At 41.3% G+C, this 25,472-nt stretch overlaps 1 protein-coding gene across 4 annotated transcripts in view; it reads right to left on the minus strand.

The window, feature by feature from the left end:
- Window positions 1-20,982, minus strand: part of usp7 (ubiquitin specific peptidase 7 (herpes virus-associated)) — a 100,652-nt gene extending 79,670 nt beyond the window's left edge. For all 4 annotated transcript variants that reach the window (XM_072559990.1, XM_072559988.1, XM_072559989.1 and 1 more), the window contains exon 1: window positions 20,070-20,982. In XM_072559990.1, coding sequence (XP_072416091.1) covers window positions 20,070-20,142 — 73 coding nt within the window. In that variant the 5' untranslated portion in view covers window positions 20,143-20,982. The remainder of the gene's footprint in view (window positions 1-20,069) is intronic.
- Between the last annotated feature and the right edge of the window lie 4,490 nt (window positions 20,983-25,472).

A 25,472-nucleotide genomic window follows, 5' to 3' on the forward strand; every position in this document is an offset into this window, starting at 1 on the left:
CGTCTGCAAACTTGCTGACCCATCCTTCAATCCCCTCATCTAAGTCATTAATAAAAATTACAAACAGTAGAGGCCCAAGGACAGAGCCCTGTGGAACACCACTCACCACAGACTTCCAGGCAGAATATTTTCCTTCTACTACCACTCGCTGTCTTCTGTTGGCCAGCCAATTCAGTATCCAGACAGCTAAGTTCCCCTGTATCCCATTCCTCCTGACCTTCTGAATGAGCCTACAATGGGGAACCTTATCAAATGCCTTGCTGAAGTCCACATACACAGCTCGACCCTCATCAACTTTTCTAGTCACATCCTCAAAGAACTCGATAAGGTTTGTGAGGCATGACCTGCCCCTCACAAAGCCGTGTTAACTGCATTTAATCAAGCCATGCTCTTCCAGATGGTCATAAATCCTATCCCTCAGAATCCTTTCTAACACCTTGCAGACAATAGACGTGAGACTTACTGGTCTGTAATTGCTGGGGATTTCCCTATTTCCTTTCTTGAAGAGAGGAATTACATTTGCCTCTCTCCAGTCCTCGGTTACGACTCAAGTGGAGCGCGAGGAGTGACGAAGCAATTGCATTTCTCGTTTCCCAAAGCAGCAGAGGACAAATCTGGTCCGGGCCTGGTGACTTGCCAATCTTAATGTTTCACAAAATTTTCAGCACATCAGCTTCCTCTATCTCTATCCATTCCAGCATGCACACCTGCTCTTTAAAGGTTTCATTCACTACAAAGTTTGTTTCTTTCGTAAAGACAGAAGCAAAAAACTCATTTAGGGCTTCCCCTACCTCCTCAGACTCCACACACAAATTCCCTATGCTATCCCTGATCGGCCCTACTCTTTCTTTGACCATTCTCATATACCTCACATAAGTATAAAATGCCTTTGTGTTCTCCCTAATCCGTTCTGCCAAGCCTTTCTTGTGCCCCCTCCTGGTTCTCCTCAGACCATTTTTGAGCTCCTTCCTCGCCTGCCTGTAATCCTCTAGAAATTTTCCCATTTCTGGAGCAGAATGTGTCAGATGTTATAACATGCCCAAACATGATGATTCAAAATAATTTACAGCATCTATCAGCCTCCTTGATTTCTAATCACCACTCCAATCCCAATCTTATTCATGCACCTTATCAAAGGACGACTGGAAATGTATGAACATCCAATACGTAGACCAAAAATCTTCCAAAACATTAGTCACAAAATGTTAGATCAATTGCTTGAGCATGTTCTGCAGACTATAGTCTATAGATGACACCTAGCTTAGACTGGGCAAAGAGTCTTATTTACTGAATGCCTGTTAAATTGGCTTCAACCACACAAAAAAGCATCCATCTTGAAACAGCGATGGAAAAATTGTTAACAGATCAATGGAAGTGGTACATAAATTTTCAAAGAGCTCCATCTGAGATGCTCTCCAAGCCTGCATAAGGTGAAATCACTTCATAGTTATATTGGAGTCCCATGGAATGACGCACAATGAACATCTATAAAACTGGCACAACCAAATAGAACACAAACAGATTTTTAGTTCCAGCTAGAATCTGAGATAAAACAACAAAAAGGATAGCAAGGTTAGAGGTTGGCAAGTTGACCTGAATTATTCAGATTAAGTGAACCACATAAATCACAATTAACTTGGGAATCACCCTGAAATTTGCATAAAAAGCGTAACCAAAAAGAGCAGCATTCTCAGTATTTGCAAGCACACAGTTTTATAGCTTAATACTATTTCAGGTAATTGCCTTTAGGTATAAAAAGCCTTTAAAGCACATATTGGTCTTACAGTTACCTGTACATTGCTAGAGATGTCTTCATAAACTACTTCAGTTTAAAGCTCAAGTACGTCAAGTAGTCTGTAATAAATTTCCCATTTCATGATGATCTCGGTAGCCCATTTCATGCTAAGTGAACTGGACAAAACAACTGGACATTTAAATATGATCCAGGTTCAGATGGAATATGATACTTTAAGAGCCACCAACAGTTGTCACTTAGCATGAAACTGCCATTGCTAAAAGCTCGCAAACTTCAGGATTTTCCATTACTAGTCTGACATAGCTAAGATCAGTTGCAACCCACAGTCTGACTCCTGATGCCAGAACCCAACACGATGGTTCTTCCATGCAAGACAAGGCATTTGGGTAACCTTGAACACAATCGCCAAAAACAGTGCTTCTGGATATTGACCCATTCTCCTAAAGTGAATGGTCAAAGGCAAGGCAAGCTATTTATGTACTACAGTTACACAACAGTTATCACAGTTTCAGGACTGAACTCAGTAATCTCCTTTCTCAGACATGGAAACTAGAACTTAGCATCCACGGTCTAAAGACATATAGCTTTGGACGGTAAGCCATCAACACTCAAGTATCCTGAAAAAGTTTTTGACTTGAGAGAAGGTGCGACATCCAGTCCCAAATGAAAGACAACATCTGAAATCTATCCTAATACTTGGGAGGACAATTATTGGGAAGGACGGGAAGGCTAAATCTACTATGTTTCTGGATCATTAGGTGATTGCTATACTGGCCTCAAGTTTTTGGAGGTTACTGATACAACAAATATTTAACCCATGCAGTTATTTTTCCCATGGAGTTTGAGAGAACAATGGTGGCCATTTGGCCCAATTTCATGTTTTGGCTCTTTCAAAACATTTTACGACTTATTCCAATCATTGAATAAAAGTGTCTCCAATAAAACACTTGGTTAGGTTATTTTTAATACAATACTGGATGTTTTCACACAAACCAATCAAGGTTCTAAAAACGGCTGATCAATTTGAATCAAGTTCTAGATCAGTTGAAATAGTAATGTAATATTCTGAGATCCTACTACATCACTCTCAATGGTCTAGCCTCAGACACAAGAAACTTAACAGCTCATTCAGCACCATATAATGTAACTAGCATTATTGTTTTACAAATCTCAACTGTAGCCAACAAGCCATAACTTATAATGCACAAGGATATACTCTATCACCCAAACACTTGAAATTGTTATTTGCTGTAGGTCCCAGAATCCCGGAACTAATAAATTTTGTGACCTGCTTTAAATGTATTCTTAAGCTGCTTCTTGAAGCACTGATTCGAAGTTGTAGATGGAAGCATGTTTTGCTTAGAATGCTGAGCTCCAGGACCGAAACGGATACAGGAATGAACCAACTATGAACATGTTTGACCACAAGACGGTTTTCCAGCAGACAAGATATTCTTGCAGTACGGTGCACAAGCTCTCCAGTGCTGGAAGTTACGCAATGAAAACAGGTTCTGGTGGCTACAAAGGATCTACAACATCCAGTACTGCCATCAAATGCTTACGGTCCATCCAAGGAAAGGTCACAGCAGGCTGCGAACATCTGGCAAACAGCAAAGGCAAAAGCATATCGGTCATGAAATAAAAATCAAAGATTGACAAAACATATCTTATTGGATCTAGGGACACCAGTTTCCCATTTTCATGGGAGAACGCATGCAAACCGGATGTTCCTGAACATGCGACCCACACACGGAAAAACTTGGATAATACAGAAATGGCAGATATGGTTGGTGAGTGAAAAATTAAATCAATTAATCACTGGTAATATTGCCACTGTGGTACTGAGCATTAAAACGCTGAAGGCTCTGGTTCAAATTCAGGTCTATGCTCAGATGTGGCAGAATTTGTTGTGCTTGAATTAGTCTCTGTGCTGGGGGAGAACAAGTATAAGAGGGACATCAGGAGGGCCAAGGGAGAACATGAGACAGCCTTGGCAAATAGGGTAAAAGGAGAATCCAAAGAGATTTTACGCATACATTAAAATGAAAAAAACTAGGGAGAGAATAGGACCCCTTAAAGATTAATAGGGCTGCCTCTGAATGAAACCACAGAACATGGGCAAGATACTAAATGAGTATTTTTGACCAGTGTTTGCTGCAGAAGGATATGGAAACTAGAGAACTTGGGAGAAAAAAAAACAGCGATATCATGAGAAGTGCCCATATTACAGAGGTGGTGGTGTTGGAAATCTTAAAATGCACAAATGGATAAAGCCTGGGGACCTGATCAGGTGCAACCCAGAATTTTGTGGGAAATTAGGTAAGGCTGGACCCCTTGCAGAGATAGTTGTATCATTGATAGCCATGGGCAAGGTGCTAGAAGACTGGAGGTTGGCTAAAGTGGTGCTTTAATTTCAGCAAGCTGGTAAGGAAAAGCCAGGCAACTACAGACCAGTGAGTCTGACATCAATGTTGGAGGCAATTCTAATTGATAAATTTACATGTATTTGGAAAGGCAAGTACTGATTAGGGATAATCAATACAGCTTTGTGCATGGGACATTGTCTAACTGGATTCATCTTTTTAAGTAACTAAGAAGATTGATGAAGACAGAGTAATGGACATGTGGACTTCAAGGCATTCAACAAGGTTCTGCACAGTAGACTGGTTATCAAGGTTGGAATCACATGGAATTCAGGAAGAAAAACCATTTGGGTGGAAAACTGGCTTGAAAGTAGGAAGAATGTGGTGCAGGATCCTTTTGGACTGGAGGCCTGTGACTAGTGGTATGCCATTAGGATCATTGCTTTTTGTCATTTAATAAATGAATTGGATGTGAGTATAGGAGGTATAGTTCTTAAGGTTGCAGAGGATACCAAAATTGGTGGTGCAGTGGACAGCAAAGAAAGTTACCTCAATATAGTGGGACCTTGATCAGATGGGTAAATGGGCCAGAGTGGCAGATGGAGTTTCACTTAGACAAATGAGATGCTGCCTTTTGGTAAGGCACATCAAGATAGGATTAATGAGTACACTTACTGAGTAATGTCCCTAGGTAGTGTTGCCAAATAAGAGACCTTGGGGTGCTGGTTCATTGTTCCTTGAAAGTGGACTTGCAGGGAGACAGGACAGTGTAGGCATCACTTGCCTTTATTGGTCAATGCATCGAGCACAGAGATGGAGGTCACAATGCAACTGTACAGGACCAGTTAGACCACTTTTGGAATACTGTATTCAGTTTTGGTCTCCCTGCTAGAGGAACAATGTTGCGCAAATTAAAAAGGCTCAGAAGAGATTTACGAGAATGTTGCCAGTGTTAGAAGATTTGAGTTATAGGGAAATGCTGACTAGGCTGGGGCTATTTTCTGTGGAATCTCGGAGGCTGAGGGGCAACCATATTGCAATTTATAAAATCATGTGGGGCATGGATAGGGTGAATAGTTAAAAGTCTTTTCCCCAGAACAGGGGAGCCCAAAACTAGAGGACATAGGTTTATGTTGAGAAGAAAGATTTAAAGAGAGAGACCCAAGGGGCAACTTTCTCATGCAAAGGGTAGTGTGTATGTAATGAGCTGCCAGAGGAAGTTGAGGCAGCTGGTACAATGACAACATTTAAAAAGACATCTGGATGGGTAAATGAACAAGGGTTTAGCAGGATATGGGCCTTCACCAGCTGGCAAATGGGACTAAATTAATTTTGGATATCTTGCCTGCATGGATGAGTTGGACTGAAGGGTCTGTTTCCATGCTGTACATATCTATTACTCTAACTTAAATCAGGGATTTCAAGCAACTGCAAAAGGTGTCAACACATTATCCTCCACAATCAATTAGAATCTTCATCAACTCAAACTATTAAATATTCAAAAAAACAGATATTTAAATCATAATTTTTTTATTTATAAAACAATGCAATTGACACAAACACAAGCAGTATACTCTCTCTGTACAAGACCCAAAATCCAAATGGACCACCTGAGTGTCAAAATCTACAAATGATGCAAATTTCAACTTATTAAAACCTCATTAAGTTAAGTTTATCAAATGGGTTAAGCTGTACAAGTTCAGGATCCTGACGTTCTCACTGTTCTCTCTAGTCTGTAGTGTTAGATTACTTCTGGATCAACACCTGACGTACTAAAACTATGTTCATTCCCTAAATTTGGAGGAGGGATAAACAGTTGGGAGTTGTTTGAAGATTGCGATCCAGCAACATCTGCTTTAGTTGGGTGCACAAGCATTTGGTAACATCAATAAAGATTTTGGCAGCAAAGCCTTTTACAGTTCAAATGCTTCTCAACACTCACTGAGGCTTGAGTCTGAAGTGCAGACAAACTGTACACGACTACATAGAAAGATGCACCTTCAAGAACCTCACTGCTTCAGGGGAGGCAGTTAACAAATAGAGAAGTTAAAAATTTATTTCCATTTACTCATAATAAAATTAATTTTTAAAACTAGGAACTTGGGGTTCTACTGTTGCACTGTGATTTGGTTAATCAAATTTCTTCAAACTTAACATCCTAGAACACCAAAGGACTACCTGGCAACAAATGTTTCTGCAGTCACTATTCGGCAGACCACTTGACTGGCACTCCATCCACCACAATGAGCAGTGTATGCCATCTCAAAGATCCACTGTAACAATTCACCAAAGCTCTTTTGACAGCATCTTCTAAATCCCCCCAACCTCTCCCATCTAAAAAGGAAAATGGCAACAAATGTGGGAACACCATCACCAGCAAGTTCACCTCTAAACCATGCACTATTGAGTGTTGGAATTGTACCACCTTTGCTTCACTGTTGCTGGGTCTAAACCCTGCAACTCACTTCCTAATAGCACGGTGGTTATAGCAACACAATTGACTGCATTAGTTCAACCACTTTTTTCTCAAGGACAATGGCAATTAAATGCTGGCAAAAGCTGCGAAACATCCCATGAACAAAATGTTTTTGAAATTCGTAATTTCCTGTAAGTACTGAGAAGAGAAGCTAATGTTTTGGTACTGTTAAACTCTTGAGTCCATTTACATTGGCAGTTCAGACATATTTTCCTCCCTTCAAAAAAAAAATCAATTCTAAACTGGCAATTTTGTTTTTACCTAGCTCTAAACAAGAATTAATAATGCAATTTGTTTTACTAGAAATGTACAATTAGAATGTACCTTGCACAAAATGTCAGTTAACTAGGTCCTTGTGCTGGAACTTATCTTGTAGCTAATGGAAAATGAGCAGGCCCAAATGAATGAGAGGTAGACATCTTCCCCAGTGCCCTTGCCCACATCATAATGGCTTCCCAACATGCCAATTGAGATTTTTAAAACTAAAATCCAGGTTTTGAAGCCTCAACGTTTGGAGGAAACAGTTCTGTATTATATCTATCCACTTACTTTTCATGGTCTCTTGTTTGCCTGCTGTTCTTCAGCTAACAGCCCAACAACTTTGAGCAGTAACAAACTTAAATATTGTATTGTGAAACAAATTTACTCAATGCTCCATCATTCTCATTCTAAACTATCTATAAAGAAAACAATTCTTTACACCACAGGAACAGGGGAGAGCTGAAGCACAAGACACCTGTATGTGTCGTAAATGATGTCACCTAATCTTTTCTTTCAGAAAATAAATATTGGCCTGTAAAATATATATCTAGTTAGGCTGTAAGTTCTTACTGTTGCGACATCTTCTGTGCCAGAAGAACTTTCTCATGATGTCATACAACAGCCCAACTGCCTTCAGCAGTCCACACATTCAAAAGTAATTAGATTCCATAAAAGTAACAAAGCTACGACTTCAGTGGTACTCATTGGAGGTAACAATTGTGAATTCTTTTATAAGGCCAAATGGCAGAGGGGAAATTCTCATTATGTTACAATCAAAATAATCTAGTTGCTTGCAAATACCAGAGTAGATTACCAGTCTGACCAACTCCTGTACATGTAACTTGATTTCCATCTAGGAAAGCCCTAGTTAAGACTGTTTGGCTGAAAACACAATGTGCTTCACCAAAGAGCTTAGTTCTAGTGTTACAGGGTCAAATTTGTTCCTAGCCAGCCGCAGAATGCATCCACCTTTAGTCAAATGTAATAACTAAAATCATTTTGGTTAATTCTAGACAGATGCCCATCATATGGTTAAAACTGCAATAATGCAGTCACAGATCAAGTAATTTGTGACACAATCTGAAATCTACCAAACAATCTACCAGTGATGAAGGTGCTCATGTGGCTGGTTCATAAATTGTTAAGACTTGCTAAATAAACAGTTAACTCACCTCTACAGATCAAAACTTGAACAAAATATAAAAATTACAGTTGAAGGCATCAGGAAAAAGTACAATGTACAAGCCCTGGCAATGGAGAAACCCAATTAGAGGGGTATGGATTTCTGTTCACCTGACATTAGCCAAAGTATTATTCTGTTACTGGTAACTGCAAACTTTGTTGATTTCTAGAGTATAGCAAAGTTATTTCAAATAGGGTGTCTTAGATTACTTAAAATAAGCATTTATATACATATGTCCTAGTTAAGAAAATTTTAATCCTGGCATGGAGAATAATCTTTTTCATGAGCACAACAGTAACAGAAAGGGACCAATAATTGACAAAGTAGGAAGCTTTGTGTTAGGAGAAATAGCGTTTGTGACGGAAAACAACTTGTGAACACAGAGTGCCTCTGAAGTCAGATTCTACGTTCAAGTAGCTTTCAGGGAACTGGAGCCTGACTGGTTAGTTCAATGTTGCAGAATGATCATAAGGATAACACAAAAGGTAGAAATCATTAACAAATAGGCTTTAAATATAAAACAAAAAAAAGTTAGGTTACTTTACCACTGAAGACAAAATGGGCTAAATGGCCTCCTTCGCTGCCATTTTTGGTAATGCTTTCAATTCACAGTTTAAAAGCACTTAATCCTCAGACAAACATCACTTGATGGAAAAGCCTACTTGGTTCACTCGTGTCCTTCAGGGAAGGAATTTGCCAACCTTACCTCGTCTGGTCTACATGCAACTCCAAACTCAGAAATGTGACTGTTCGACTGTCCTCAGACAATCAGGGATGGACAATACAATGTTGACCTAGCTAATGATGTTTAAATGCCATAAATGAACCAAAAGATTTAAGTCACCAAAGGAATCTGCCAGTAAAGAAACTTTAGTAATAATCACACAGGAATAAATAAAAGGGAAAGCAGTGTGCGCTCTGGAAACGTCTAAACAAATAGAATTATAGCACAAGACCATAGAAGGATTTGAGAAACTAATGAGAATCTGGCGGAGTTTCTTTCATGGGACACAAGAGGCAAAGCAGCAGATTTCTTATCTCACGAAGAAAACTCACTTGTTGGCTCAAAAATTCTAATCCCAACCCATGAAAATTATTCAAAGCAATCATAGCTGAGTAGGAAACCAAGGTTGCTTGCCTCTTGGTTCGACTGAGCAAGCATTCAAGGAAACTGAAGTCAATGCAAGATTGAAGATGGTAAGAGTCAAACATGGATAACAATTACTGGATTAGTAGTGCTGGAAGAGCACAGCAGTTCAGGCAGCATCCAACGAGCAGCGAAAATTGACATTTCGGACAAAAGACCTTCATTGGGAACAATTACCTTGACAACATTAAGACAGATTTAAAATGGGGGAGCTGAGGAGTAGTAGTTGGGAAATAATCCTAAAGTAGATTTAAATTAAGTGAGATGCCAAAAAGCACAGAATATTCTTGTGCATGGAACACAAAAGTTAGCATAAATTTGCAGCAGGTAATTCAGGAAAACTGAATTTTGGCTTTTCATGCTAAAGGATTCGAGTTAGTAGTTTTAAAACTGTACAGACTGTTAGTGAGTTGCACCTGGAGCAGCGTACAGGTTTGGTGTCATATTTTCAAAGCATATACTGGCATTAGAGGCAATTCAAAACAGATGCATTGGACTGATTCCTGTGATGAAAGGGTTGGATTACCAAGAACAGCTAGACATGGTTGAACTTATTCAGTACTTTAGAATAATGATGTGTGACCTTGTTGGAGTGTAGCAAATTCTGAGGGGGCTGAAGAGGACAAATAACGAAAGAAAAATGTCATTAGTCGGAAAATCTTGACCAAGGGGACATGGATTTAGAACACAGAACAGGACAGGCCCTTCACCCCTCTGTTATGCTGATCTCCAAGACCAAACTAACCTACATAACCTTAACTTTACTATCATCCATGCACCTTTCCCAAGAGTCACTTAAATATCCCAAATGTATCTGGCTATCGTCCCACTGCTGCCAGTGCATTCCACACAACCATGACTGTGTGAAGAACCTACCTCTAACAGTTCCCCTAAAACGTTCCTCCAATCACCTTAAAATTCTGATCCCTTATGACAGACACTTCTGCCCTGGGAAAAAATTTCTGGCTATCCACTTCATCTATGCCTCTCATCATGTACACCTCAACCAAGTCACCTCTCACCCTTCTTCATTCCAATGAGGAAAGCCTTAGTTCACTCAATCTTTCTTCAGAAGACATGCCCTCCAGTCCAGGCAGCACTCTGGTAAATTTCCTCTGCAGTCTCTGAAGCTTCCACATCGTTGCTATAATGAGGCAACCTGAACTGAACACTTACTCCAATTGTGGGCTAAACATGGCTCCATGGAGCTGCATAACCTCATAGCTCTTAAATTCAATCCCCCTGCTCATGAAAGCCAACACACCATACGCCTTCTTGATAACCCTATCAACTTGGGGTGCAACTTGGAGGGATCTATGATCTCAAGAACCCTCTGTTCCTCCATACTGTTTTTTGCAATGAATCACTTCACCAGTTTTCCTGGTTAAACTCCATCTGCCACTTCTCAGCCCAGCTGTGCATCCTCAACGTTCCAGTGCACCTTACAACAGCCCTCCACCCTATCCACAACTCCACCAACCTTTGTGTCATCTGTAAACTTACTAAAATCACCCTCCCACTTCCTCAACCAAGTCATGTACAAAATCACAGTAGAGGTCCCAGAACAGATCCCTGTGGAGTACCATTGATTACTGAGCTCCAGGCTGAATACTTTGCATCTACTACTACCCTGTCTTCTATGGAACAGCCAATTGTTTCTAGATAATCAAATTTGTCTGTATCGCATGTTTCCTTCCTAAATGAATGAGCCTACAATAGGGAACCTTTCAAGCGCCTTGCCCAAATCCATGTACACCACATCCACTGCTCTACCTTCAATGTGTTTTGCCACATCCTCAAAGAATTCAGCAAAGCTTTGGGACATGACCTTCCCCCTCAAAGCAATGCTGACTATCTCTAAACTATACTTTTCCAAATAATCAAAATCCAGTGTCTCAGGATATTTCCCAATAATTTGCCTACCACAGACATAAGATTGACTGTTCTGTAATTCCCAGGTTTATCCTTAAATCACTTTCTTGAACAAGGGAACAACATTTACCACCCTCCAATCATCTGGTACTAATCCAGTGGACAGTGAGGACACAAAAGACCATCACCATGGGTGCAGCAATCTCTCACATCGCCTCCCGTAGTAAACCGAGGCGTATTTTGTCTTGCCCATGGGACTTATCTATCCTGATGTTTTTCAAAATTTCCAACAAATTCTCCTCCTTCCATCACCCTGTTCAAAAGTATCAGCCTGTTTCACACTGTCCTCTCAGATGACAGCAGTCCCTCTTGTTAGTGAATATTGAAGCAAAGTATTCATTAAAGGATTTCCTCCACCTCTAGGCACAGGTTCTCTTCACTATCCTGGATTTGCCCTACTGTCACTCTGGCCATCCTCTTTCAGTGGCAATGCAAAATAATTCTCCTGTCATAAGGTAGTGAACATCAAAAATGTTCAAATCCAGTGTGTTAGCAAAGTCTTTGTCGTGGAACTAAGTAGATTTTAGAAATATCGGAGCTGAGGACAATGAAGAATATGTATCAAAGTTGAGGCCTGGGGGAGATCAGCCATGATCTTATTCAATGATGGATCAAACTTGAGGGGCCAAATGGCCTACTCCAATTTCTTATACTCTTTGAAGTATACAAGGATCGCTAGAGTTCATACATCAAAAGTTAATTAGAATCTTGGGTTTTTGTATAAGCCTAAGATTCTTAGTTTCAATTAATAGGATTCATAATACATGAGTAGGATTAATATGACTTCAAGTTTAATATATATTTTGAATGAAGCATTATGAAAGGGAAGGCATGAGTAGGTAATTGAGAGCTTGAAGCCATGATACTGGCATGTCAAGAGGATGTTTTTGGCATTCATGCTAACATTTCACATATCAACAAAACTGGTGTTGTCTTACAACCAGGGTCCAATGACAAGTGATAAAACAATCCAGCAAAGTCAGCAGTGTGGTGCATTCAGAATGAACAACTACTGGACACTGTTTAGGGAACTTCATTAATGCTGTTCTGAAGTTGAAGTCATGTTGAATTTGGGTTGTTTAGGTATCACAGAAACAAACAACAAATGAAGGGAAAAATCCTCCAGTAACCACAAAGAAATTTGCCAAAAGAAACTGATTACAACTAGTCCCACCTGAATCTGAGTCTGAACCAGGAGCTTTGGGATGGAAATAGTATAACTCCTGACAGAGGGTTTGGCGTTTGTAAGGATATTATTGAAAAAGGGTAGCGGGAGCATGAATCCTTGGAGGCCCAGGATGGAACTTTTATTTTGCCTAGTGTAATATAACTCTTATCATTTAAGAACTAAATTCTAACTATACTGGGCACCTCTTGTTAATGTACTTAAACTACCTCCATGATTTAAAAGAGACGAAGTTCAGATCTTACAAGCCATGTTTCAATCTGGAATCTGACTTGTCCAGTATTCCCATCAGTTAGGAATCATTACATTAAAAGAGATAAGATTTCACTGTTCTCATTGTATGCACTGATGGTGTAGTGACCTATCAGGAACAAAATAAGATAGAATTCTCAGCATATTTTCTTCAGATAAAGCATGCTTTCATCTCCACATTTCTCTCCACTACTCTCCCTCCTCCTCCCCGCTCCCCCCCCCCCCCTCAAAACCCTCCACCACTCCAACCCCACAGTGAAGACTACACACTTCACAACAAGTGGCCACAGGTGTACTCTGATATATTTGGTTCTTTGCCAATAACTTCACAAACTATCTGGGATAAGCATATGCAGTCATTGGTGTACGAAAACCAACAAGGTTTTTCACCAGTGGTTGGAAACATCAGTGTTTTCTACCAGTTCTTTACCAGGTTTCTTCAAAAACATGAAGAAATAGTCTGCTGCAACAATGGCTACTCACAGGTATAAAGTTGAAGTGCTACAAAGTGCAAAAATAAAGCTTGCACATTCTGATGCATAAACTTGAAGTTCTGAACAACTTGAGCACAAAATATGAACATGCATAAATTATATTGACAATTACAAGTACGGAAGTAATCTCTCCATGACTAATCCGTAATAAAGACAATTTAAAATAATGCCTAAACTACACTACCCTTTTTCAATGGAATACGTCCCTTTTGCTGAATTTGGCATAGACATTTAAAGAACAACTTCATAGCAAGATTGCCTCTCTTTCGCACTAACATGTTAAAATAGATTTGCATACATTGCAAGACACTAACATCTGAACATAAAGATTTATCATGGTTCACATGAAGATTCAAGCATTTAACAATACTAAAAGGTGTTTATAAAGTCAAAATTTCATTGCAACTATTACAAGGCGCAACATGAGCAGTCAGGGGAGGAGGGTGACAGCAATTAAAATCACATGGGCAAAAACTTGAAATATAGAAATTACATTCTCCCAATTAAAAGGAAAAGAAATCTGCACCAAATTCTCTTGTAACAAAAGTTCCAAACAGGTAAAGTTATCAAAATAAAGATTCAACTTTTTAAAGTAAATCTACATTTGACTTTCCATTGCTTCTATATTATCTTCTGGGGCATAAAGTATGGTCATAGGACCTGCAAATGGACTAGTCTATTGGCCTGTACCCATGAATAACCACCGCTGAAGCCGAACTTTCACAGTTATGGTATCAAGTGTGTATTAACTTTACCAAAAACCACAGATGATGCTTGTGTGAACATACACAAAATTATGGTACAAGTCCCAAAGCTCTGCAATTTTCATCAACATTGCCTGATAAATTATCTTGGATGGATCCATGAAAACTTCCATAATGCTATCTTTGAACTGCAAACATTAAATTTAAAAAGCAGTACACTTTAAAAATTGGAGACCATTAATATGCAATGCACATTCAAAACAGCACATTTAAGCCAGTAAGCAGATACTAATTTAATATCAATTTACTGTAAAACGAGGAGAACTATAATCTCTAGGTTGTGGCAACTTCATTTTAAAACAGAACTGCATCTTTAGATATGCACACAAAGGCTTCCTTTTTATACTTATAAAATGTTGGAATAAGCCTATAATATTACCTTTTGCTCCTAACAGCTTGTAGACCAATCAGCTTCCCAACAGTGATCCATGCTAACCACATGCAAAACCACAGACTACATCGTGGGAAAAAAAAACTTCCAACATTTCACTTGATTTTGCTCTGACTTAGACTACATATTCTATCTTGTCCCTCTCCCCAGCCTAGATGACTATGGCAATTTCAGAATCAAATATTGCCGCACAACTGGAGTTAGGCCTCCGAAACAGTAGGAAACAGCACATCTGGTAATCCTCTGCTCCAGGTGTTAGCTTGGTTTCCATCTGCAAGGATTATGATACTGTATCTTCTAGCCATGGTCCTTCACGTTAATGAAAGACATTTACCTCTACTCAAAGGCCAATATAAAATATATTCAATAAATCAGTGAAGTAACATGTATGAAGCCCAAAGTGGTAAACATGAAAAGTGACAAGAAAGGAAGATAGTGTATAAAAAGCATGGGAACAAAGGAAACATGCCAGGAAAACTTGAATAAAATGGTTATAGCACAAAAGGAGGCAGACAAAAAAGTTTTCCATCACATTTGACTTTCTATTACCTTCAAAGTAAAATGTATAATGCAAGCACAGTTCAGAGCACCTGCCATTTGGATTTGCTCTCCGACAATGAACGAATGTCCTCAGCGCCATCTAAACTTCAGCATTTTTCCTTGCATCCGCTTCAAAAATAATGTCCTCTGGTTATCTTCCCTTCCACCAATTAGAATAGCTTCTTTACCTACTGTTCAACACCTCTGACAAATCCTCTCCCAACCTTCTCTACAACCAGCTTGTCTAATGTGTACAAAGAGTCTATCATCTCAGGGTGACATGACCATTTTCTCTGCACAATCTCCAATGGCTTCACAACATTCCCAAAGTGTAGGATTTTTCCCAAGATTGAGCAGAGTATTGTAGCTTCTAAAGCAGTGCATATTAAAGATTAACCATAGCATCTTTGCTTAAATACTGTACGACTCCCATATAGTGACCAACAGACAAACAATTAACTGAAAACAAAACTAACAGTGAAAGCCTTTTTTGCTTGTCAGCAAAATCATAAATCAATTTGCTTGATAGCTTGAGTGGCTGCTCTCCTCAGTCTATTTTAACTCAGTTCCTCTACACTGCAATAATTAGCTGTGATTAAATTGACTTTAAGCCTGCCTCTAAAATGCCTTCTAACTTCATTGCAACAAATATATTAAACTAAAATCATGCTTTCTTAAATATATTTTAATAAATTATACATGCCTAAAAGGCAAGTTAAAGTAGTATGGTGGTATCTGCAAGATGTTTTCATTCCAATCACTTTAGCACCTTTTAAACTGTACTGGAAAGTTTTTTTAAAAAAAATAACGACGACTTGGGTATAAATCACAAGTCAGAACAGCCACAAGGGCTTTTACAGCCAGTGAAAAACTTGAAGATATTGGACAGTGGCAGTCAATTTGCATACCGTAAGGTCCCTAAAACAGCAAATCAATTATGACTGGATATCAGTTTTAGTGGTGATGGGATGATCAATACTGCCATGGTGTAATTTATATGCACCTGAGTGTAAACAGTACCTAGGTTTAACATTTCATGTGAAAGCCTGCATCTTTGAAAATGCAATACTGAGGGAGTGCTGGAATGAAATTTTAGCCTGTGCACAGTGGCTCAGTGGTTAGCACTGCTGCCTCAAAGCACCAGGTACCCTAGTTAGATTCCTGGCGCAGGTAACTCTGTGTGGAGTTTGCACATTCTCCCAGTGTCTGCGTGGGTTTCTCAAGATGTGCAGGTTAGGTGAATTGGCCATGCTAAATTGCCCGTATGAGGTGGATTAGTCAGGGGTAAATATAGGAGAATGCGTCTGGGTGGGTTGCTCTTTGGAGGGTCGGTGTGGACTTGTTGGGCCAAAGGGCCTGTTTCCACACTATAGGGAATCTAATTATATTTTCCAGGCTCTAGAATGAAGCTTGGACCCAAAAGGCAAGATTCTACATGATCAGTGAAATGCAACAGCTTACTAAAAAGGGGTGGGCAGGATCACAACAGAACACATGAGGTTTTATCAAAAAACTGTAGAAAACTCTGAAATGTTCTATCTACAACATTTTTTTTAGAAACAGACTGCACAATTTATAACTATTACCCATGGTCAAATTACTTTCAGGGAAATTCAATGATTCACATGGTGTGATTTTATAATTTCATGAACTGCCTGCCCAAAGATGACATAACGTGTCATCAGTCAGAGAAATAAGACTTCAAGTGATGAAACCTGTCACACAACCATTTCCTATCTTCAGTCAACATCAGCACCCAAGATCTTATTAAAAGTATGCTTGTGCTTTGGTTGAGAAGGCAAGTAATTTTATCTATCCGTGAACCTGTCATTTTAAAAAATAATTCTTTCTTCCTAAATCCCACATTCGGAGTACACTTAAACATTAGCGCTTCAGGACAAGTTGTACCTGTTATACAACTCATCCCCCCAAGTAACACTAAGAAAAATGTCCTCACCTTAAACATTTAGTGCATGTTATAATTCTATTAGATGTATCAAATTTATCGCATTGGAGGTTGAGCAATATTTTATTTTGATGCTCATCTCCCTTTCAACATGTTGGGATGTTAACAATCAAGGCAGACCAACAAAATTTGAATTGCAAGTCCCAATAAAACAAAGCCAAATTTTCATTGGCATAGCTTGGGTTTGGGGAACAGGAAGATAACATTGAATAGAACTTATACTTGAAACAAACAGTCAACAATTTAACTATTACTAACTATAACTATTCCCAAACTTCAATTTCAGCTCAGGACTTGGAGAACGTATCTCTGCCAAGGTGCGCTGCAAAGTACAATTCAAAATTTTAGATCTTAAAAAGAGCTAAATGAGGTATCTTTAAATTTCAAAAAAGTGCATGTAGGCATTGGAAAAAAGCATCATGCCACATTAGTTTTCTGGCAAATTAATGGTCGGTGCAACATGACTAGCAAAATTCCTACTGCACTTCAATACTCAAACGCAAAGATTGAGACTAGCAGTCCACTCCCGCTTGCATCCCGGCTTTAAAAGTTACTTTAATTGGTGTTAGGAATCATCTGGTGTCACAGCTGAAGATGTAATTCTGTGTATATGCATTCTAGCACGTTACTGCTAAAAATTGATCAAAAGGAAGCACGCAATTTTCTTTTTACCCCTCACTGAATAGAGGTGGAGACAAACTCCACACAGTAACTGAAGCCAAGTCTCAACTTGATCTTCCTGATCAATATGGCTCAGTATTCTACTTGGTCATATACTTAGATTGATACTACTGGAAAATCCAAAAGACATTAAGCTTGAGGTCATGAGAGCTTTATATCAAAACTCATGACTCAACATCACTAAGAACAGATTATCTGGTCATTATCATTTTGCCACTTGTGGAACCTCATTGCACACAAACCCTATATTTCAGGGCTTCAAGATTCCCTACAGTGTGGAAACAGGCCCATCGACCCTCTGAAGAGTCCCAGTCCCATTTCTCTTCAAATGATGCACCTAACAGTATGGGCAATTTAGCATAGCCAATTCACCTGACCTGTACATCTTTGGACTGTGGGAGGAAACCGGAACACCTGGAGGAAACCCACACAGACACGGGAAGAATGTGCAAACTCATACAGACAGTTGCCCGAGGCTGGAATCGAACCTGGGACCTTGGTGCTGTGAGGCTAACCACTGAACCACCGTGCCGCCCCATGTACAGTGCTTCAGGGTGTCCAAAAATTGTAGAAGTTGCTATTAAAATATCTATTATGACTGACATATTGCCAGTAACTACAAAATAATTAACATTATTACTTTGTCAATTATTTCTCAGCTGTGTAGATACAACCTGGGTCAGGGAAAAAAAAACAGTAAAACAATGACTGCAGATGCTGGAAACCAGATTCTGGATTAGTGGTGCTGGAAGAACACAGCAGGTCAGGCAGCATCCAAGTAGCTTTGAAATCGACGTTTCGGGCAAAAGCCCTTCATCAGGAATAAAGGCAGTGAGCCTGAAGTTTCAGGCTCACTGCCTTTATTCCTGATGAAGGGCTTTTGCCCGAAACGTCGATTTCAAAGCTACTTGGATGCTGCCTGAACAACTGTGCTCTTCCAGCACCACTAATCCAGAATCTGGGTCAGAAAAATACTGAGTCTTTCTCGGTAAGTAAATTCTGGGTCCTAATAGCAATTCACAGATGCACACAGTACCAAAGATCCATGCCATGTAAATTGTAAATCCCAAACTGTTTATTTTCACACACTTGTGCAACGGCTGAATACAATCAATTTTACAACAGCGGATGGATGTTTCAAATGGCCTGTGAAAAGGTGACAAAATGGCACAGATTACGGGTTAGCATTTGTATGACTGAAGGATGAAATAAACCATTTTCCCAGATAAGAGTACTTGTTAAGACAGTTACAAACAAACAAAAAGGAAAATTATAGAAAAAGGCTTGCAAATGAGAACTAAGACCACCTCCAATTCAAAAGTTATGACAATGGGACTGAATAGTTCCTTGAACTGTATTTTTGGATGCACGAAAAATTGAAGTGAAGAACTCATCAAAACATTTTTCTTGCACAGAAAACATTTCTTGGTGTTTATGACTCTTTCATTTAGTCTAATCCTTGGGAAATAGAATCCTACTATACTTGGTCTTGAAGAAGCTTGGAAAACTGCTTTTAAAACAGTCAAAACCATGATCTGAGAAACTTAAATACAGAACCTAGTTTTAAGACTTGCGATCAATGTTAATTTCCAAATATGAATAAATGTAAACTGCAGAAGGCAAAACTGAAATTACACAACAGGCTCAAAAATTCATACTTTACAATAAGGCAAAAATCAAGTCTTAACAGGCTTGAGCTTTCAATGAATTTAATGCAACATACAAAAAAAAACTAGAGCAAATATCCACTTTGATTGCTTTAAAACAGCTACTACACTTGAAGGGGCACTTGAGTAAAGGCTTATGAATATACTGTCGTTCCCAGATCTCGATGTTGGGGGGGGGGGGGGGGGGGGGCAGATGAAAGAAGATAGCTTTGAAATGCCAGCATGAGCTAGCAAATGCTGCAGGAAGAGACTTCTGAGAGCAGTCGTCTCCATCACCTCTCAAACCCCTCCACGAAAACGGGCCTTATTTGTGTTTGTTGCGTTTAGCAAATCGAGGGCGAGACAGACGAAGGGTAAACAAGGCTACAAACATAAATAAACGGGGGGGGGGGGGGGGGAAGAAGAGATGGAGAAGAGAGAAAAGAAGGAAAGAGAGATTGTCAAGCGTGGGAAATGCAAAGCTGTTCGGGCTTTCACATTCCACGTGAATTCGGATATCTCCCCCCCCCCCCCCCCCCCCCCCGCCGCAGTCAATGGGGCTGAAAGCAAAAGCGCACACACTGATGGGGAACGGCCAGGGGATTGAACACAGGGAAGGCTGCAGCATGGCGCCTGTGGCCTACGCGTGGTTCCCATTACGGGGGGGGGGGGGGGGGCAGGGAAAGCTGAGAAACCCCGCGCTCACTCGGCCCTGAGGCCTAACCGTCACTTCACATTTTGCTCACTCGACCGGGGGGGGAAAGGAGGGGAGAGAAGAGAGAGATAATTTTAAAAATTGAACCGGATTTCAAGGGATGAGATAGGACCGGGGGGGGGGGGGGGGTGAAGGGATTGGGAAGGGTGGGGGGGGTGAAGGGATTGGGAAGGGTGGGGGGGGTGAAGGGATTGGGAAGGGTGGGGGGGGTGAAGGGATTGGGAAGGGTGGGGGGGGTGAAGGGATTGGGAAGGGTGGGGGGTAGAGAATAACCCTCCCACCCAACACACAAACACCAGGCCTCGGTCTCGCCTACCTTCCATCTCCATCTCCTCGGGCTCGCTGAGGTGCTGCTCATTCTGCTCGCTCGGCTTGGTGCAGTGGTTCATGGTCTCGGAGAAGGCCTCGGCCCTCCTGGCGGCGGCGGCGGCTGCGGCGGTGGGGGCCGGCGGCGGCGGCGGCGGCTGGGACGACGTGAGGGACGGCTCGCGGCTGGCAGGAACGGAAACCCGGACGTATTTGCTCGCTATGCGCCCAATCTCGGCCGAGTGCTGCGCTCGAAGCTCCCTCCCCCCTCCCCGTTTGTCACGGCAAAGGGGGAACTCGCCTCGACCTGCCCCGAGAAAGGTGCGGGGAGAGCCAGCGCCTCTCCCCCTCCCCGGAGGAGTTTTTTTTTTAAACCTTCCCCCTGGTGAGGAGAGTGCAAGGGGATTGAGGGGGGGGGGCTTGGCGGTGCGGGAGGGAGAGGAGAAGGTACAACAGGGGGGGCCGCGGGAAATAAAATTAGCGGATTTTTATTCGGTGGAAAAGGGGAGGCGGGAGGGCGAGTTTTGTACTTTTAGAGCGAGGGGGGGGGTGGGGAAAACGTATGGGCTGTTTGTTTGTATGGGGTTTGGGAACGGGGGTGGGTAAAGGGATGGGATGGGGGTGGGAAAGGAGAGGTGGGAGGGAAGAGGAGGGGGTTTGGCTGATTGTGACTTGTTGTCGTCCCTGTGGCGGGGCAGACGGCCGCCGGGGCCCCCACCCCCCGGACAGTGGTTCTGGTCCTCCTCCTCTTTTCCTCAGGCTGCACAGTCCTCCTCTCTCTTTCTTTCTTTCTCTGTCTCTTTTTCTTTCTTTGACTCTCCCTCTCTTCTTCCTTTCTTCCTTCCTTCTTTCTCTCTCTCTGGCCTCCGCTCTCCTCGGCCCCGCTGGCTCCGCACGGTGGAGAAAATGGCGGCGCGACGCAGATGTCAACTCGACACCGCGCAGGCGCAGCTACGCGGCTCCGATGGGAAAGGGGGCGGAACCAAGCGGAGACGGGGGGTGGGCTTTTGTGGAAAATGGGCGGGGCCCGGTCGCAAGGGGGCGGAGCTTGGGAAGGGGTGGGCCGCGCCTGACGTCACGGACATCCTCCACAACACCAGTATTTTCAGGGTGTGTTGGGCAGCCAGGATGGGGTATTGGGCTTGACACTGGAACAGGCCTCTCCAACCAGTTCCACTGAGATCTTGACTGATTTGTGGCCTAACACCACCTAACCTTCCCCAGTGAAGAAGTGGACTGGAAATGTTAACTCTGCTTTGATACCACAGAAAATGTGATGTGGAGGTGCTGGGGTGGACAAAGCCAAAAATCTCATGACACCAGTTTATAGTCCAAACTCGCAGTTTCAAGTAAACTGTTGGACTATAACCCAGTGTGGTGTGAATTTTGACTTTAACATGGAAAAGAACCAATGCTGGAGATCACAGTGGGTCTGACGGCATTCATGAAGAGACAGCAAGCTAATGTGTTGAGTATAGATGACTCTTCAACAGAGCTGAAGTGAAGTGTCTTGCCACAGATACTGCTGGATCTAGCCATAGAGTCATACAGCATAGAAACATGCCCATGTCTATATTGAACAACAAATGCCAAACTATACTAATCGCATTGACCTGCACTTGGTCCACAGGCTACTATGTCCTGGCATCTTACATACTTATCCAGGTGTTTACTAAATGTTGTGAGAGTACCTTCCTCCAACAGCATCTCAGGCAGCATGTTCCATATTTTTACCACCCACTGTGTGAAAAGTTTAGGTCTCCTCTCAACCACCTTATTCCTTTCCTTCAGTTTATGTCAATTCTAAGGAAGGGTCACCTGACCCAAAATGTTAACTCTGATTTCTCTTCAAAGATGCTGCCAGACCTGCTGAACTTTTCCAGCAACTTCTGTTTTTGTTAAACTTATGCCCTGTGGTCTTAGATACATTTGCCATGGGGAAAAGATTCTTATGATCTACTTTGTCTATGCCTCTCATAATCTTGTATACCTCTGTCAGATCCTCCCTCAACCTCTCTTGCTCCAAGGAAAACTAATCCAGCCTGTCCAGTCTCTCCACATAACTGAGTCTTTTCATTCCAAGCAACATCCTGGTTCAACTCCTCTGCACTCTTTCGAGTGCAATTATGTCTCTCTAGTAGTGTGGCATCTGGAACTGCACACAGTTATGCTATCTGTGGCTTAATCAATGTTTTATAAGATTGTTGAGTTTCTCTAGCAATTTTTGTTTTTTCTTCCATATACCAACCTTTGGCCCATATCCCTTTCTGCCTTTGCTTCAGAAAAATCTGTCTTTCTCAAATTTAAAATTAATAACTGATCTGGCATCAACTATTGTTTGTGCAAGAGAGTTCCAAACCTCTTACCACCCTTTGTGTGTAAAAGTGTCTCTTGAATGGTCTGGCCCTAATTTTTAGATTCTGTTCTGGGTAGAAATCCAGAATCCCAGGCGAATGTTATGGAGACATAAATTTGATTGAATTCAATTTAAAATCTGCACTTAAATGCAAGCAATGGGCTATGCATATAAATTGAAAAATTGGAAATACAAGTGATTTAATGGTGATTTGTTAGTCGGACAAAAAGCTATTCAGTTGTTTGTGATAAAAGCTTCCAGATAAAGAAGCAAAAGTATTAAAAGCTAGTCTAATGAGACCATTGTCAACTGTCATAAAGAACCATGTGGTTCAATGACATTCTTCAAGGAAGACAATCCACTGTCATTATCCAGTCTGGCCTACATGTGATTCTACTCAGTTAGAAATCTGGAATTAAAAAGTAATCTAATGGCAGCCATCATCAATTCTTGTAAATACCTGTATGGTTCACAAACACCCTTCAATCTGCTGTCCTTATTCATTCCGGCCTACATTTGGCCCCAGACCCACAGTGATTCTTAACTGCCCTCCTTGGTGCTAAGAGATGGGCAATAAGTGACACTTATAGCCAGAGACACTTAAATGCCATGAGTGTATAACAAAAACAAATATGGAGCTGACACACTTCCCAATTACAATTGTCTGCCCGCTCAGAAATTATATTCTTTCGCCCCGCCCCACTTCTAGTCTTGTTTCTTCCTGAACAATTCCAGAAGTAAAACAAAATGAATTTCAAAGAAGAGTCGTACCAGACTCAAAACATTAACTCTTGTTTCTCTCTCCACAGATGCTGTTGGACTGACTGAGATACTCCAGCACTTTCTGTAAGACCTCCTCAGCAAATACTAAATCTTTCCAATTTGAAAAGTTATGATGTTTTTAAAATGACCCTCTCCAGCCAGGTGCACAAGTAGCTCCCAGAGACAAAAATCAGCAAAACATTAGAAATGATTCACACTGGTTCAACTCTCGTGTACCTCAAAATGTAATTGCAGTACATTACTTGTGTTTTTTACTGGTATTTCTCCAGAAGGTCATCCTTGGGCAGCATGGTAGCTTAATGGTTAGCACTGTTTCATCACAGTGACAGGGACCCGGGTTTGATTCCACCCTGGGGTGACTGTGTGGAGTTTGCACATTTCCTCCATGTCTGTGTGGATTTCCTCCAGGTGCGTGTGTTTTCCTCCCACAGTCCAAAGATTGCAGGTTAGACGGATTGGGCATGCTAAATTGCCATAATGTCCAGGGATGTGCAAGCTAGGCAGATCAGTCATGGGAATTACAGGATTATAGGGATAGAATAGGGAGGTGGATCTGGGTGAGATGCTCTTCAGAGTTTCGGTGTGGACTCTATGGGCTGAATGGCCTGCTTCCACACTGAAGGGATTCCATGATTTGTACCTGCTCCATTCTTAATAAGTGTTGTGACACAGTGACATTGAACACAGGGTGATATATGCCTGAGCTCAGTCATGATAATTTATGATCTGAAGGGGAACTTGGAGTTGATGGTTTTCTCATGCTGATGTCTGATTACTCCAAATTCCTACCATCCCGATAACCCTTGATCCCCTCACTCATCTATATTCTATTTACCTCAATGTTAAAAATATTCAAAGACTCTGTCCTCACTGAATTTCAAGGTCAAGAGTTCTAAAGTCTCACTGCCCCCTGTGAGAAAGGGATCCTCATCTCTGTCCAACATGGTCATGATACACACACCATCCTCCAATGGAACAATATGCCATTCCTTCACTGGCTCAACATCCTGGAACTCCCTCCCTACCAGCACCATTGGTGTATCTACTTACCCTTTCCCATGGACTACAACAACTCAATAAGTTATCTCACCACCACCATCTCAAATGCAACTAGAGTCAATAGAGATGTACAGCATGAAAACAGACCCTTCAGTCCAACCCATCCACGCCGACCAGATATCCTAAATGAATCTAGTCTCATTTGCCAGCATTTGGCCCATAATCCCTCTAAACCCTTCCTATGCATGTCTCTGTCCAGCTTCCTTTTAATCTGGCAGGTCATTCCATATGCACACCACCCTCGACATGAAAAAGTTGCCCCTTAAGTCCTTTTTAAATCTTTCCTCTCTCACCTTAAAGCTACGCTAGTTTTGTACTCCCTTACACTGGGGAAAAGACCTTGGCTGCTCATCCTATCCATGGCCCTCATGATCTTATAAACCTTAATCAGGTCTCCCCTCAACCTCCGACACTCCAGGGAAGATAATCCCACCTGTTCAGCCTCTCCCTATAGCTCAAATCCTCTGACCCAGACAACATCTTTGTAAATCTTTTCTGAACCTTTTCAAGTTTCACAACATATATCTTATAACAGGAAACCAGAAATGAACGCAAGTATTCTAAAAGTGGCCTAACCAATGTCCTGTACAGCCGCAACATGACATCACAACTCCTATACTCAATGCTGTGCCCAATAAAGGCAAATTAGGCAAACACAATACGTACTGGCCTAGCTAGTGATACTCACGTCACAAGAATGAATAAATTTTGTAAAAAGTTATCGTGTTATTGGAATCCCGGCCAACCTAGAGGAATGGATGAGTAATTCAGAGAATGATGAGTTCGGATTCCACCACAGCAGTTTGAGAATGTGATTTTAGAAAGGAAGGAAATGTCGCTGGAAATATTTTTTAAATGTTAGTATCTGTGGAAGTGGCCATGAAGTTGTATGAAAAATCAGATTTTCTTCATGTTCTGTTCTAAAAAAATCCAATGTGGACTGACTGTGACTCCAGCAAGGCCAACTGCCTTCTGAAGTGTCTCTGAAGCTGTCATTGAATTAAACTGTAGTGGAGAGTATTTAACATCAGTATCCAAAATGACTCAACCAAAAAAGCCCTGATCATTGAGCTCAGTATCCTAATCACACCTACCCCTCATATCATATAGTCATAGAGATGTACAGCATGGAAACAGACCCTTCGGTCCAACCCGTCCATGCTGACCCAATCTAGTCCCATCTCCCAGCACCCGGCCCATATCCCTCCAAACCCT

Source organism: Chiloscyllium punctatum, chromosome 40 (genome assembly GCF_047496795.1).
Source record: "Chiloscyllium punctatum isolate Juve2018m chromosome 40, sChiPun1.3, whole genome shotgun sequence".
Taxonomy (NCBI): domain Eukaryota; kingdom Metazoa; phylum Chordata; class Chondrichthyes; order Orectolobiformes; family Hemiscylliidae; genus Chiloscyllium; species Chiloscyllium punctatum.